The sequence below is a fragment of the Centropristis striata genome, chromosome 19 (genome assembly GCF_030273125.1).
Source record: "Centropristis striata isolate RG_2023a ecotype Rhode Island chromosome 19, C.striata_1.0, whole genome shotgun sequence".
Taxonomy (NCBI): domain Eukaryota; kingdom Metazoa; phylum Chordata; class Actinopteri; order Perciformes; family Serranidae; genus Centropristis; species Centropristis striata.
In genome coordinates this window covers 20,043,495-20,059,227 of record NC_081535.1, presented here as the reverse complement: position 1 = coordinate 20,059,227, position 15,733 = coordinate 20,043,495, and the positions used below count along the sequence as shown (strand labels likewise).

The 15,733-nt window shown below is 40.1% G+C and overlaps 2 protein-coding genes and 1 long non-coding RNA gene across 3 annotated transcripts in view; 1 reads left to right on the top strand and 2 right to left on the bottom strand.

Moving 5' to 3' along the window:
* The window catches only part of LOC131992287 (uncharacterized), a 119,115-nt gene that overhangs the window by 18,796 nt on the left and 84,586 nt on the right, over positions 1 to 15,733 (top strand). The window lies entirely within an intron of this gene.
* Positions 1 to 15,733, bottom strand: part of ntng2b (netrin g2b) — a 78,348-nt gene that overhangs the window by 3,553 nt on the left and 59,062 nt on the right. The window contains 1 exon segment of the mRNA XM_059357809.1: positions 3,540 to 3,707. Coding sequence (XP_059213792.1) covers positions 3,540 to 3,707 — 168 coding nt within the window.
* Positions 7,676 to 11,333, bottom strand: LOC131992286 (uncharacterized). Its single transcript, XM_059357810.1, has 2 exons — positions 8,821 to 11,333; positions 7,676 to 7,714 (listed from the first exon to the last, which is right to left on the bottom strand). Exon 1 carries the CDS (start codon positions 10,608 to 10,610, stop codon positions 9,297 to 9,299), a length of 1,314 nt encoding a protein of 437 aa, XP_059213793.1. The 5' UTR covers positions 10,611 to 11,333; the 3' UTR covers positions 7,676 to 7,714; positions 8,821 to 9,296.

The following is a 15,733-nucleotide window of genomic DNA, read 5'->3' as shown; positions in this document are numbered from 1 at the left end:
TGAAATTTAGGCTCTTTTCAGCCAGAATTGTTTTTATGATATGCCCACCATGAAACGTCTTGGTGAAAATTCAGCTGCAAAAGCCATATGCAGCAGTTTTATATTAAACTCACAGATAATGTGATGCATGTAATGTTTTCTGAACTAAAAACTACTATGATTTAAAGCATATTTGATTTAGCATGTTATAAAAACATGATAATCGAGATTAAACAGTTATTAGGCATCTTTAGTTATAAATTAAATTCAAATCATCAAATTCAAATCTCTAATGCTCGCCTACAAAGTTGTCTCTGGTACTGCTCCTACCTACCTGAATGCCCTGATTCAGGCATATGCTACCTCATGACCATTGCACTCTTCCAATGAATGGTGCCTAGCTCTGCCACCCGTTGGTCCAAGGCAATCCAAACTCTTTGCATTTCTTGTTGCCCGTTGGTGGAACCACTACCAGTTCCTACCAGAGCAGGGGCGTCCCTCTCTACCTTTAAAAAAAACTCCTGAAGACCCAGCTCTCCATAGAGCATCTTCTCTCCTAGCACCACATGACAATTCTACTCCTTAAAGAATTGTCACTAGCACTTATTGCTGCACTAATGGCTCTTACTGCACTATACCTTGATCGTTTGCTTTTATTCTTCCTGCAAGTCGCTTTGGATAAAAGCTGCTAAATGACTAAATGTAAATGTAAATAAATTCAGTGCACCTCATCTTTAACAGCAGGGCACCTTGGTCCAGTTTTGGACTGACTTAAAAATGTTGACTGTATTGTAACTGTAAACTGCAAATTTATTTTTATAATGTTTTTTTTTTTTTATCACTGTGTGTGTGTGTGTGTGTGCGTTATTTTTTATTTATTTCTCAGTTCTAAAAATGTATTTTATTTGTATTTTTATATTGTTTATTATATGACTCATGAACTTTTATTCATATTTAAAGTGAATAAAGCATGATGTTTCCATAGTCAATGAGGAATTTGATTATGATTTTTTCCATAACAGAGCATCCTTAACAGACACTAAACAAACCGTCCTGAGGTCTCTAAGAGGTTAACGTTTTGCATTAATTTCCTAAAATCACCACAAATCATCCAACCCACCATACTGAGGAGAGACTAAAGCGACTTCTCTCACTCCTAAACAGGAAAATGAAATGGCAGCTGTCTTACGTCAGAAAGTACTGTATATATCAGATGTTGTTTGGAAAACTAATCCCTTCTAAATAGAACTGCAAGTTCTTTTGATCACAGAATATCTTCTTTCAAAGGCAGGTGGAATCAGTGTGGGGAACATTGTGGTATTTTGAGGAAGACGCAGACGTCTTTTTGTTTTGCTGCATAATTAAACAAACTTAGGTTCCGTCTGTTGAAATTCTTAGGATTCAAATGGCCTATAAAACACCAGAAACTCTCACAAAGACTCTAAACTCTCCCTGCTTACCTATCATAATAACTTTTGTTGTATTGAAATGATAACAACTTACTGAGATTCATGTCAAATCAGTCTGAGACAGATTTACCTCTTCTGCACAAGATGACATTGAATTTCTCTTTAGATGTGTTTTTTGTAAATAAATTACTTTTATTTCTGCAAGTAATTATCTTCACAAATACATGTATTTATAGAAGCTGACTGATATAAAAAACTGCAGAGCTGACATATTTGCATTGAATCTATCAGTCAGTTGATGATGAAGCAGAGTTTCTCTCATGATTCTTTCAATCAAATTAGCAAATTTATAATAAAATGTTTTATAAAAAAATCATAAAAGCGAAACAGATTACATAACTGAAGCGATGTGGTTATCCCTGTGTTAGTGGGTCATGTGCATTAATGTTGGGATTGTATGTGAGCCGCTGGGAGAGAATGCATATCTGTGTAAAATGTGTGTGCAAATCCATTAGGAGGGCATGGTCTTTTGCTCTAGAGATGCTCGGTGTGAACTGATTTCTGTTGCCATGCTCTGCGTGCCAATGTGCTGGCAGATGAGCTAATGGGGCCTTATTTGTGCTGACTCCAAGGCCTGGCCCTGTGTGCGCCACGAATTCACCCTCCAACCCCCTGCAGTCCACCTACAGATGGATCCAAATTATCACCAGATTTTCGCTCCACAGCGATGCAAACGGAGTGACCTCTTATTAGGACATGCCCTTAATAAGGCCAAGTTTAAAAAGAGTACACACTCTTTGAAAGCAAACAGTGTAGATCAGTCTCCATTAAGATATAAGATATATTTTGTTGTCTACAGTACAATCAGAAAATATTAGTTTAGAACAGTTAAGATTTTTAATGTTTTGCCTCTGCATTCTACATTATTTCTAGATTTGAAATAACATTTAAGTGTTGCCTTTGAGCCTTAAGGGAGGTTTGCAACAGTAACAATAACTTTCTTAACAACAGAAAGTTATTGGCAGAACAGTTTTTTTTCCAAATAAGCCAGGCTTATTTTAGTGAGTCTGACTCATTTGAGTTGATTCAGTTCCATAAAGCAAATTCAACCAGATTTCCAATATGATTTGTGATGGTAACTGAGCTTGAGCTATGTTAAATTTGCTTCATGCAACCGAAAAATGTTTTAAATTAGTCATTCTAACCGAAATAAGTTGTGAATGTTTGTTTTGTTTCTGATTAATTTTCTGTTCTTTTCTCAAATTTGATAGGCCATAATTTGTATTAATAGTAATTTGTCATTACTGGTCGTTTTATTGATACTTTTTTTTTTTTTTTTCACATTTTGGTCTAATTTTTCATCTCGCTTTGTGTCGGGGCTGAGCTCTTCCACATGCACAAAGTAAAGTCAGCAAACTGCAGTGGAGTAGAGTGAAGCAGGCAAAAGCAAGAAGACCCTAACTCACTGTAAGAAAGTGCAATTAAACCTTTGTGAGTAAATACTAGAGGTTCTACATGCAACTCAGTACACTCAGTAGTTTTGTGGTTATTATGTTGTGCAAATGCACTGTGGAAACAATACAACAATGCATTGATATTAAAAATAAAATGTACTTCATAGAGCAGGTAATCTTGTATTTAAACCCAAGTAAAAATTGGACTGAATGACTTTTACTTGTATTGCAGTAATATTTGACGAAAAGTATTTATACTTTGACTGAAGTAATGGAGTTGGGCACTTTGTGTAAAGTGTATTTTTAGATCATTTTTTAGCTGAAAACATCTGCCTGCTGCATCTAGAAAGTATGCTTTTGAGAGCAGTGAGAGTAAATTGAAATTGAAGAAAAGTTGCAGAGTGTAACCAAAGTGATGTCAAATTTCTTCACTATTCAGCTGGGCAAACACACTCAAGTTGAATCTGACAGAGCTTTAGTATCAGTTAGTGTTTCTATTCAAATTATATTTTATGGAGCTAAGACAACAAAATGTAGTGTTTAAGTGTCAAGAAAGCAGCTATCACCTTAGTAGTTATCACCTTAGTAGCTTAAATTATATAAGCAGCACAGCATCTTTCTGTCACTCACACACAACACACCACTATACTGACACACACACACAGCGTCCCCCTCCATGCACTCCCTGCAGACTGACCGATGCAGACGCTCTCATCATCCAGTTCAGCAGAGGCGTTGCGGAAGTATCCCAGTCTGCAGTGTTGGCAGTTCTGGCCCCTGGTGTTGTGCTTGCAGCTGACGCATGTGACGATGTTCAGGTAGTCGATGTAGCTGCAGCGGTTGGAGTGACCGTAACACTCACAGTCTGCAAGAAAAGAGACATATATTTTAAGTCAATACTCGGGACAGGGCAGTATCTTTTTAAGCATCCTCACGGGATTCCTCAGTGACAGCAGGAAATGATGAATGCACTTGCACTAACAGATATGTCTGACGGTTTTAGTTTTAGACGTCAGCGAACAAATGAATGACTCTGAGTGTGTTTTATGACTTGCCTTTCTGACTCTATATTGGTTCAATAAAGACAGACCACTCCCTCTCCATTACTACACTCACAGGTTTGCTGAGTCTGCTTCACTGGGCTGCACTGATTACTGATGGGAATTCCACTATCCTGTGTGTGCGTGCACGGCTGTTTGTGTATACGTGTGCAGGAGTGTGAGTACAGGCATGTTAATTGTGTCTGGGAATTTAATTGCATTACCGGATGAGTAGATTATAAGCTACAGAATCATAACCAAGGGAGTTTGGGGTGAGTGCAGTGGGTGTTTCAAGCTGCACCTGACACCATGAAATCGGTCTGACACCACTTAACCTCGCAGAAAACCTGCACTGCCTCTCCTCTCTTCTCACTGTTTGTTCTTAATTTCCACAGTCTTAAATTCCCTTTCATAAAGCGCTGCACAATCAGAGCTCTTAATTAAATTTTCTCTTTGTAATTCATGAATTGATTGCAGGTTTTACTCTACATGCTTGTACGCTTGATAAATTAAGACTTCTTCCACATTTCACACCCTAAAACCAAAGCTTAAAAAAGATGCTGTGGAGAATGGTGTAAGACCTTTTGTGTAATTTTCCCACAGAGGGAGAAATGAAAGCCTGATATCATTTACCGTAGGATCTGCATTGTGCAGAGGGGTGCAGCAAGTGTTGCTCTACATTCTCGCTGCGATTATCTTGGCTGAGGCTGGTACCTAATTAAGGTTTTATTAAGCTTTAGAAGTTGGCTGCAATAGTGTGCTGCAAGGCATCACTGTCCTCTAAAGAGGCGTTTACCAGGCATGTTTATGCAAATACACATTTAAATGCACATTAAAAAGTCGGAGTTTAGCTGTTTAATCAGCCGTCACATTATTATTTTATTATTGTTTGGTTGATGATGCCAGCTGAAATATTAATGAGCTGGTTTAAAAGGAAGCCAGCTCGAGCAGCGCCATAAAGTGCCTCTCTCAGCACTGAGGAAACCATGCTAGCGGTGGGGGAAGAACTGCCTAATTAAATATAAATGGCCAATTACTCCACAGACTAGAGAGGCAATGGGACATTGTTCCACAAATTAACGTTACGAGTCAAGATGCTGCTTTATTGGTGTTTATCAATTGTGAATTGTTAACGGTGAGAGACAGTTGCATTGAGAGAAAGTAAGAGGGCTGCCTGCTTCAAAAGAGTCTGTGAGGTTGAAGGAATAATGGTATATTTTGCTAACAAGCATCCTTTCTAAAATCAATAAACAGGGATGTCGGTGTCGGCAACTGTTTGATGGTTTAATATGAAATACTTACCTTGATCATGCACATAAAGCAAACAAAACCAAGAGGGAGTTGCATGAGGAAAGAATGAACAGAATGAAATACATAAGGCATGCAATGAAAGAGATTTTTCCACAGATTTTCAGCTTGATTCAAATGACAAAAAAACTTTACAAATCCACTGATCTGAACCAAAGAATCCAGAAGTTTTAACTAAGCAAGTCTCCTGTCTGTATCTGCAGACCAGGTGCTGCACGTGTTGGTCTCTTACCTCTGAAATCATCGTATATGATCCCAAACAACTGTTTGGCCTGGGGCTCTCCTGAGATCAAGAGTTTCAGAAGCCCTTAAAGGATGAAGGAGAGTTATCTTTACGTTGTTCACTGTGCTACCGTCGTCTACAGCGCTATACCTTCAGAGCGGGAGCAGGTATAGGTCATAGCATCAGTACTACTGAAAGGTCGATTAGGTGGATGGGATTCCCACTAGATTCTACCTTGAAAGAAGCGGGTTGCTTTGTTCTATAAAGCTGACATAATCTTCACCTAGTGCAGTGTTTCTTAACTGGTTGGACAAAACCCAAAAGTCATTCTCAAGAAGTTTTGAGAGTCTGGGTGCAGGGGCAAGTGTAGTGCTGCAGACTCAGAGTTCTCAAGTAAAATCTGATCGGACAGCTTAATATCTGACAATTTTAAATATATGGAGTGGACAGGAAACTGACGTGGATTACTAAACAGGAATTGTTGCACAATATTCGAACTTTGGGGCTCCTCCTGGTTCTGTGAATGAAAGCAAACTCCTCTCGCTTTAGAACAAGATTTGTGCGCTTGGTGTTTTGACTCACTAAATTAGTGGGTTTTTTGCACTGTCTGCTATTTCATTGGATTTGTGGCAAAAGGGTTAAAACCCAGAAACATACTGAACACCGCAAAATGAAAATAAATGAAAAATAAAGGCAGAGGACAGGACCCCACACCGACACACACTTCATATTTATTGATTAAAAGGGTTAGTTTTGTATGAGTCCATATGTTGTTTATTCCCAAAATGATTAACTGAAAGTTCCTTCGTGACCTTGGAAACTCACCACAATGGACCTTGCGGTGAGATAAGTAGCTGTGCTGGAGCTTTTGATCGGAAACCACAAACGCTCATATCACACGATCTTCCAAGAAGAAGATCATGTTATATGAGTTTGTGGTTTCCAAGGTCAAGAATGAACTCTCAATCTCAACTTTTTTGGCAGTATCCATGAGAAGTCCTAAAAGTGCTCCTCTCAGCCGTGACTGAAGGAAATATGTTTGCCCGACCGTCACTCAATCCATCCTTCCCATTCATATCAGGAACACATTTAGGGAACTTTTCTTGTAATTTGGCACAAATATTAACTTGGAATTAAGGATGAACTGATTAGATTTTGGTAGTCAAAGGTCAAGGCTACTGTGACATCACATGACACATTTTTGGCCATAACTCAAGAAATCATACACAAATTATGACAAATTTTCACACAAATCCAAAATGTCATAGGTCAAACCTAATATTCTGAAAAAACCGCCAACCCTTTTTGGCTATTTTTCATCCCCATAAGTCAGGGACAGAAGGGGAGATTGTGATCATATTTCACATTTGGATACTGAATTGGTGGTAGGCTACATGGTGGCCTTGCCTCACAGCAAGAGGGTTGCAGGTGTGGCTCTTCTGTGTGGATATTGCATGTTGGGTTCTCTCCTCCCACAGTGCAGCTTAGGTTTAATTGGTGACACTAAATTGTCCATAGGTGTCAATGAGAGTCTCTATTTGTCAGCCATGCAATAGTATGGCGACCTGTCCAGGGTGTACCCCGCCACTCGCCCAATGTCAGCTGGAATTGGCTCCAGCTCCTTGCGCCCTGAGTTCGGATAAGTGGTTAAGTATAATGAATGAATAAATTGTTGATCTAATCTTGGATGTGCAGCTTGAATCTGTTGCAGTTGTATAGATTTTGTGTGCTGCTGAGTTGAAGATGTGTGTGAAGCATCCACATCTCACAAAAACACATTTAATACCATTTATTAAAATACCTTTACAGTCTTCACAGCATATATTATATGAGTTTGGGTAGACTTGGATATAAACCATGACCTGACTCGTTTGCAGAGGCAGCTAAAACTGAAATTGGAACCTGTTCAGCATGGTTTGTCTTGAGGATACTTCAAGTGGATAAGACTAAAATCAAAGTATTTTTTAGAAAAAGCACATGGACCTATATGCAACCTAAGGTGAATAGGATGAATAAAAAATGTCAGTTTAAAGATTATACCATTAAAATGATGATCAGCTGTGGGCTCAAATGACCACATTTAATAGAGCTATAAATGCAGTACTGTGTCACCTTTTAACCTCATCATGATACATTTGGGTCCCATTGTGCAACCAGTTATGAATCACTGTGCGATTCTAACACATGATCGAATGCTACCTTTCCGTTTATGTCTTTCACTCTCTTCTCTTTCTTCATCCTCTTTCCCAAAAGTGTGTTTTGGGGTCCCATGTCTCCTTTCCCACTCATGGCTGTGGTGCACTACAAAGCACAAACAACTTGCAAATCAATCTGTATTGACGTAGCACAGATTATCTCAGGCTATTTTACCAAACTGGAATGTACAACGACTACTGCAAGACAACAACATCCAATGATTTGTGAGAAACGTTTGCTAATATAGATCCTAATTGCACACAAAGTAACTGACAAAATAAATGAGGTTAGATGCTTGGGGGTATTTAAAACATTAAATGCATTTTTAAAAATGATTTTAAACGTATCATCCAAATGCTGTTACAATCTATATTCAGTTGATAAGACAAGACATGAAGATTAACAACAACATTGTGTTTATTTCAAGAGCATTTTCAATGTCAAATCCATTTTCCTTTTATAGTGTATCCATTTCTTCACTCTTTATCCTACTGTCTGTTTTTTCTCTCACTTCTTTCACTATAGGTGTTAGTCATTGTCTCATCAAAAAAAAATGTGGCACCACAGTAGGTACCAAATATGCCTTATAGCGCATGTTGACTGACAAGCTATCATAGTTGTAGATAAATTTAGATGCATTTGTTGTTTGCAATTTCTGTTTTTCACAATGAGCTGCCAGGTTTAACACAGGGTGAGAGTTTATCTACTGCACCTATATTCACTGCACCACAAATTGTACTGTATATACCTACTGTAAATCTACAACAATGTCGCTATCTCTACATATAGAAGAGATACCTCCATGGTGCCTAGATGAGGTGGCTGTTTTGTGGGCATGAGTCCAATGTCCGTGTCCCCCCAAATGATGGGAGACTGTCACACCACATCAATCAAAAACATCATATAAGAAAGTTTCTATGTTTTTTTCTTAGCAATCTAAATAATGAAGTAGTGTCTATTTGTGTTTTTCTTTTACTTGGTTCTTCCCATATGTTCTTCATGTTGCTCTTAGCTTGGATAAAAATATGTTGCTAATGTTGATGCAAAAATAAGATTTTACTCTAGTTTATGAAGCTTAAAAGATGCACATGCATGAATTTAGATACATTTCTGCTATTGGTAGCGGATATAGCTTGTATGGAAACTGATACATTTAATGCACCATAGATAGACAGCATCTAAATCTACATCTGTATATACAAAAGCAATACCTTCCCCGTGCCTGGATGAAGTTGTTGTTTTGTGGCCATGTGTCGCATGTACATATCCCTCGAACTTGTGGGAAACTGAAACATTACAATCGTCATTGACATAGCAATCAAAAACAATTTTGCAGTTTCTAGTTTTCAGGGAGCAAGTTTCAAAGTTGAACTTGTGGTGAAAGTTTATTTACTAATTGTTTCCATCACTACAGCTGCACTACAAAATACAAAATTATAAGAACATTGCTACCACTACATTTAAGAGATACCTTCTCCATGTCCAGATGAAGTTTTGTGGCCATGAGTCTCATGTGCGTGACCCTCAGCCTTGTGGGAGACTGACACACAACATTTTCATTGACATTGCAAGCAAAAACCTTGATACATTTCTGCTGTCTAATTTTCTTGTGGTAAAAGTTTTTTCTACTACATACTAGCATTTACTCCATTACAGTTTAACTACAGTTAGCCACTGCTAGCAATAATTACATAAAAGGATATACCTGTATGCTGCTCCCTTTTCTGAACATGCTCATGTGAGGTAGTAGTTTTGTGGCTGTGAGTCTCTTGTGCATGGCCATGTGTATTATGAGCGTGGCCATGAGTTTCTTGAACATGGCTATGAGTCTCTTTAGCGTGTTCATGTGTCTCTTTAGCATGCCCATGTGTCTTTTGAGCATAGCCTTGATTCTCTTGTACGTGGCCATGAGTCTCTTGAGCGTGGCCATGAGTCTCTTTAGTGTGGCCATGAGTCTCTTGTGTGTGGCCATGTGTATCACGTACATGGCTGTGAGCCTCTTGTGCATGTCCATGAGTCTCTTTGGCGTGACCATGAGTACTTTGTGTGTGGCCAGGAGTCTCTTGTGCGTGGCCATGAGTCTTTTTAGCGTGACCATGAGTATTTTGTGTGTGGCCATGAGTCTCTTGTGCATGGCCATGAGTCTCTTTATCATGGCCATGAGTCTCTTGTGCGTGACCATGAGTATTTTGAGTGTGGCCATGAGTCTCTTTAGCATGGCCATGAGTCTCTTGTACGTGGCCATGAGTCTCCCGAGCATGGCCATAAGTATTTTGAGTGTGGCCATGAGTCTCTTGTGCATGGCCATGAGTCTCTTGACTTTGGCCATGAGTCTCTTGTGCATGGCCATGAGTCCCTTCTGCGTGGCCATGAGTCTCTTGTGTGTGTCCATGAGTCTCTTGTGCATGGCCATGAGTATTTTGAGTGTGGCCATGACTCTCTTGTGCATGGCCATGAGTCTCTTGTCTTTGGCCATGAGTCTCTTGTGTGTGGCCATGAGTCGCTTGTGCATGGCCATGAGTCTCTTGTGTGTGGCCATGAGTCTCTTGTGCATGGCCATGAGTCTCTTGTGCGTGGCCATGAGTATTTTGAGTGTGGCCATGACTCTCTTGTGCATGGCCATGAGTATTTTGAGTGTGGCCATGACTCTCTTGTGCATGGCCATGAATCTCTTGTGCGTGGCCATGACTCTCTTGTGCATGGCCATGAGTGTTTTGAGTGTGGCCATGAGTCTCTTGTGCATAGCCATGAGTCTTTTGTACCTGGCCATGAGTCTCTTGAGTGTGGCCATGACTCTCTTGTACGTGGCCATATGTCTTTTGAGCGTGGCTATGAGTCTCTTGTGTGTGGCTTTGGGTCTCTTGACCATGGCCATGAGTCTCTTGTATGTGGCCATGAGTCTCTTGAGCGTGGCCATGACTCTCTTGACTGTAGCCATGTGTCTTTTGAGCGTGGCCATGAGTCTCTTGTATGTGGCCATGAGTCTCTTGAGTGGGGCCATGAGTCACATGTCCATGTCCATCAGATGTGTGGGAAACTGAAAAACCATATTTTGGTTGAAATACCAAACACATCATCTTATGATGTAAGTTTTACAGGCTGCCTTCTTTACAACCTAAACAACCAATAAACCATATCCATCTTTTAAACATGCAGTGCCTGTTGAAAACGTGGCTGTTCAGAATGGGCTGAGTGCAGGTTGTAACAGTTAATAGGGGTCCCTTCTACAATACACAATGTGATCAGATCAACCGTTGTTGGGGAAAATCAAAGGACATACTCTTTCCATTTAAGTTAGATTTTTCTTGTTTTTGCATCATTCAATTCCAAAGTAAGATATATCAGTATCCCTTGAGTTCACTGACAGAGAGACACATTTTGATTGTTGTTTTCATTCTCCAGTGGCCAAAAACAGTCAAAATTATGCTTCATATTTACTCCTCTATCAGTTAGCTAAAACAACTACAATACATATAACAAAGATACCTTCTCCATGTCCAGATGAGGTTGTTTTGTGGCCATGAGTCTCATATACGTGTCCCTCAGACTTCTGTGAGACTGAAACACCACAATCATCATTGACATAACAAAGAACAAAAACTTATGAGGTTAATTTCATTTGTTTTTTCTCAGTAACCTTAACAATCACACTATCTACATTTAGTTTTGCTTGATGTGAAAGTTTAGCCCTTCTACTGCGCATTTCCAACACTACAGGCAAACTACAGTGTGGTTGCTAACACTACATGCAAAACAATACCTGTTGTTTCAGCTTTTCTTTCATTATGCACCTCCTCCCTTTCCTCCCCATGCTCAGACAAGGATTTGTGGCCATGAATCTCATGTGCATGTCCCTCAGACTTGTGGGAGACTAACACACCGCAATCATCACTGACATAAAAAGCAAAAATATGAGGTATATTTTATGTCAAGATTGCCACCACTACATTTAAAAGATATACCTTTCCTTTCAGCTTTTTCTTTCTCCACTTCTGCTCCATGCCCAAATGAGGTTGTGGTTTTGTGGCCTTGAGTCTTGTGAACGTATTCTTTGGACTTGTGTGGGTCTGAAACACCACAGTCACCATTGACATGAGCCAGCAAGCAAGCAAGGTCTGCTATTTTAAATTTTCAGGGGGGTATTTAATTGCTGTCAGTTGCCAAGTGTAACTAGGTGATAGTTTATCTACTGCATATTTACACCACTACAGGTTAAGTACTACAAGCCACATTTGCCACTACATTACATATGAGTACCTTGATGCCCGTGCTCAGTTGAAGTTGTTGTTTTATGGCCATGAGTCTCTTGAACGAGGCCATGAGTACCTTGAGCATGGCCATGGGTCTCTTGAACATGGCCATTGTCCTTATGAGCGTGGCCACGAGCCTCTTGTGTCTGGCCATGAGTCTCTTGAGCGTGGCCATGAGTCTCTTGAACATGGCCATGAGTCTCTTGTGCATGGCCATGAGTCTCTTGTGTGTGGCCATGAGTCTCTTGTGTGTGGCCATGAGTCGCTTGTGCATGGCCATGAGTCTCTTGTGTGTGGCCATGAGTCGCTTGTGCGTGGCCATGAGTCTCTTGTGCGTGGCCATGAGTCTCTTGTGCGTGGCCATGAGTATTTTGAGTGTGGCCATGACTCTCTTGTGCATGGCCATGAGTCTCTTGAGTGTGGCCATGAGTCTCTTGAGCGTGGCCATGAGTCTCTTGAGCGTGGCCATGAGTCTCTTGAGCGTGGCCATGAGTCTCTTGAGCGTGGCCATGACTCTCTTGAGCGTGGCCATGACTCTCTTGAGCGTGGCCATGAGTCTCTTGAGCGTGGCCATGAGTCTCTTGAGCGTGGCCATGAGTCTTTTGAACTTGTCCATGAGTCTCTTGAGCTTGGCTGTGAGTCTCTTGAACTTGTCCATGAGTTGCTTGAATTTGGCCGTGAGTCTCTTGAGCATGGCCATGAGTTTCAAGTCCATGTCCCTCGGATGTGTGTGAAACTGAAACATCACAATTAATACCATGTAAAATCATCTAACTTGCTAAATTGCCAACAACATCTTTCTCTGTTTTTTTCCCTTTGCTTGACTTTCAACCTCTCTATACCATAATGAGATTTAGCCACTTAACATAAGTTCACCAAATGGGTTATCATGCTCACTGATAATACAAATAGTTTGGAACAGAAATAAGCCATTAGGCAATAAATCGGGTGATTGCGCATATTTGATGTGTAAGGAAGATTGTGGTATGGATAGTAACGTGGCTGGATCATGTGCAAGAGAGAGTGCCAAACTCAGTTAAAAATGTCTTTCCTTCCCTGTCGTCCTGTCTTGTATTGTAGACAAAGAGCTGTTAGGGCAGCCTTACATATTTGAGAGATAATGTTTGTGGGGAGAAATAAACTGAAAACAGCTCAGATATGTCATGAATACTACCACTACACAATCAGCTGTTCCTCGGGACTGCAAAGGTTTATCCCAAAACATTATCACCGAAATTATGTGTTGAAGGTTAAGCAGAAGCCAGCACCTTTCTTCCTATGCTCAAATGAGGTTGTTGTTTTGTGGCCGTGAGTCTCATGTATGCATTCCTCTGACTTGTTGGGGACTGAAACACCACAATCAAAATTGTTGATACATTTCTGCTGTTTCCTTTCGAGAGTGAGTACCCAAGTTTAGCTTGTGAGGAAAGTTTATTTACACATATTTACTGCACCAAAAATAATATACAGTATGTAAATCTTGGAGAACATTGCCTCAGCTACATAAAAAAAGAGATACCTTTCCTTTCAGCTTTTATTTCGTTATGCTCCTCATGCTGCCTTTCCTCCCCGTGCTCAGATAAAGTTGTTGTTTTGTGGCCATGAGTCTCATGTACATGTCCCTTAGAATTTTGGGAGACTGAAAAACACCATAATTGACATAACAAACAAAAATCTATATACAGTATATTTCTGCTGTTTCCACATTTCTACTGTTTTGCTATGAGTTGCCAAGTTTAACTCTTGGTTAAAGTTTATGTACTGCATATTGTTATCACTACAGGTGCACTACAGTGTATAAAAACTACCACTACAAATACAAGAGATACCTTCTCTGTGCACGGATGAGGTTGTTTTGTGGCCATGCGTCTCATGTACGTGTTCCTCAGACATGTGGGAGACTGAAACACCAAAATCATCATTGACATAACAAGTGAAAACATCCAGAAGAGATTTTCACATGCTCTTTTCTCAATAAATAAATAATTTCTCCTCGTCTACTTCATCTTACTGCCAGTCAGATAAAAATACAACTTCCCTATTGGTGCCAAAATTATGATTTAGCTCTTTCGCTTATGTTGAGTGACAGACTATCATGTCAGTGAGGAGATGGATATAGATATTTTTTTTGCCATTTTCAGTTTTTTCAGTTTTTTCACTATGTGCTGTCAAGTTGAACTCGTAATAAAAGTTTATCTACTGCATATTTGCTATGCCAAAAGCAAACTGCACATTATAAATATACAAGACTACTAACTCCACTACATATAAAATAATGTCTTTTCAGTTATTCTTTCTTTCTCCTCCTTCTTTCCTTGTCGTGCTCAGATGAAGTTGTTTCATGGCCCTGATTTGAATGTACGTGTTCCTGAGACTTGTGGGAGACTGAAACACCACAATCGTTATTAACACAAGAACAGATTAGGTACTTTACATGCTCTTTCCTTGGGTTGGGCAATATGGAGAAAATCAAATAAAACAACAGTACTGTGGGGTCAACTTTTGGCACTTTTTGATAAATGATTATCAGTAATATGGGTATAGTTGTTAAGGGTGAATGGCAGCTAAAACAGCTAGAATAGTCTGGTTAGTTGAGGAAAATACATCACTTTACTGTAATGCTGGAAAAGACAACACAAATGCCATATTAGGATATCAAAAATCTAAAATGATATATAGTCGTACATCACAATATTGATATAATATCAATAAATTGGCAAGCCAGAGTCTTTCCTAAGCAGCCTGAACAATCAGAACATTGTAATTAGGCTAATACTGCAGCGGGTAAAGATTACTGATATCGTCTGCCTTTCTTTCTCTTCCCGTCTTCCTCTGAGACCTTGTCTTCCTTTTCTCTTCCTTTCTCTCTCTGTCAGATAGTGGATTGCCCCATTGGGGGCCTCAGCCCTGGGCTTGGGAAAAAGCTGTGAGAGTCGGAGAGGCTTGAGAATCTCCTTCATCACTACACTTTCACTCTAGGTGTGAAAGAAATGACATGCACTTCCTTTTATGTGAATGTCGTGAAATTTTCCGACTAGTACTTGTTCTAACTCTTCGTATGTGCTTGTTTCTTTGTTCCCTTGCATTATAGAAAAATATCTGCCTCTGCTTTTATTTCTGATAGTGTATTTAACCAAAATATGAATATTCATAGGATGCTTTATGCTGTTTTACATTACAGTAACATCTTCTCATGGGTGTACCTCTTTATGTTGAGATTTAATGTTCTCTCTGGTGCACTCGCACAAAATATCTCAAATCAATACTAGAGACATCCTTACACACAAACACACCACTTTTACTGCATTTTAATTGTCTTCTGCTCAAGTTCTCCCTTTCCTTCTCTTTTTCTCTGCATGTTCCACTTTCCCAGAGGGCTTTATGCCATACCCAGGATCCTTTGCTGCAGGTTTTTAGGGCTACAAATGAAAGACGAAAGATGTGAAACTGGCTCAGTTTATGGATCAAGCCTCCTTTTCCTTTTACCTTTCCATTTACAGCAACACAGGCACAATTCAATAAATCAAAACTCCACAGTCCTCCTCACAGAGGTGATTAAGACTAAAATACAAATAACCAATCACATGACGCGACCATGCCGTGCACGTCATTGAGGGACTAATGATCACCACGCCGCTAGAGAGTAGAATGCTTCATGCATCCATCTGTGTTTCCCCTTGAGGTGTATTTTGTACAGGCGATGCACATCTCCAGATGTTCTTCTTCAGAGGGGGGCATCCTCCAAGCATCCTGCACCCCTGCGGAGCGTCCCTCTTCAGGCTATCTCCCGCCCACTCACTCCCCTTCATCCCTCCCTCCCTCCCTCCCTCCCTCCCTGGGGCTCCAGTGAGACAGGACGCCAGCAGCTGTTCTC

Bases quoted from the DNA above. Each gene is read 5' to 3' on its own strand.
- LOC131992286 (XM_059357810.1), bottom strand. From the start codon at position 10,610: ATGGCCCCACTCAAGAGACTCATGGCCACATACAAGAGACTCATGGCC.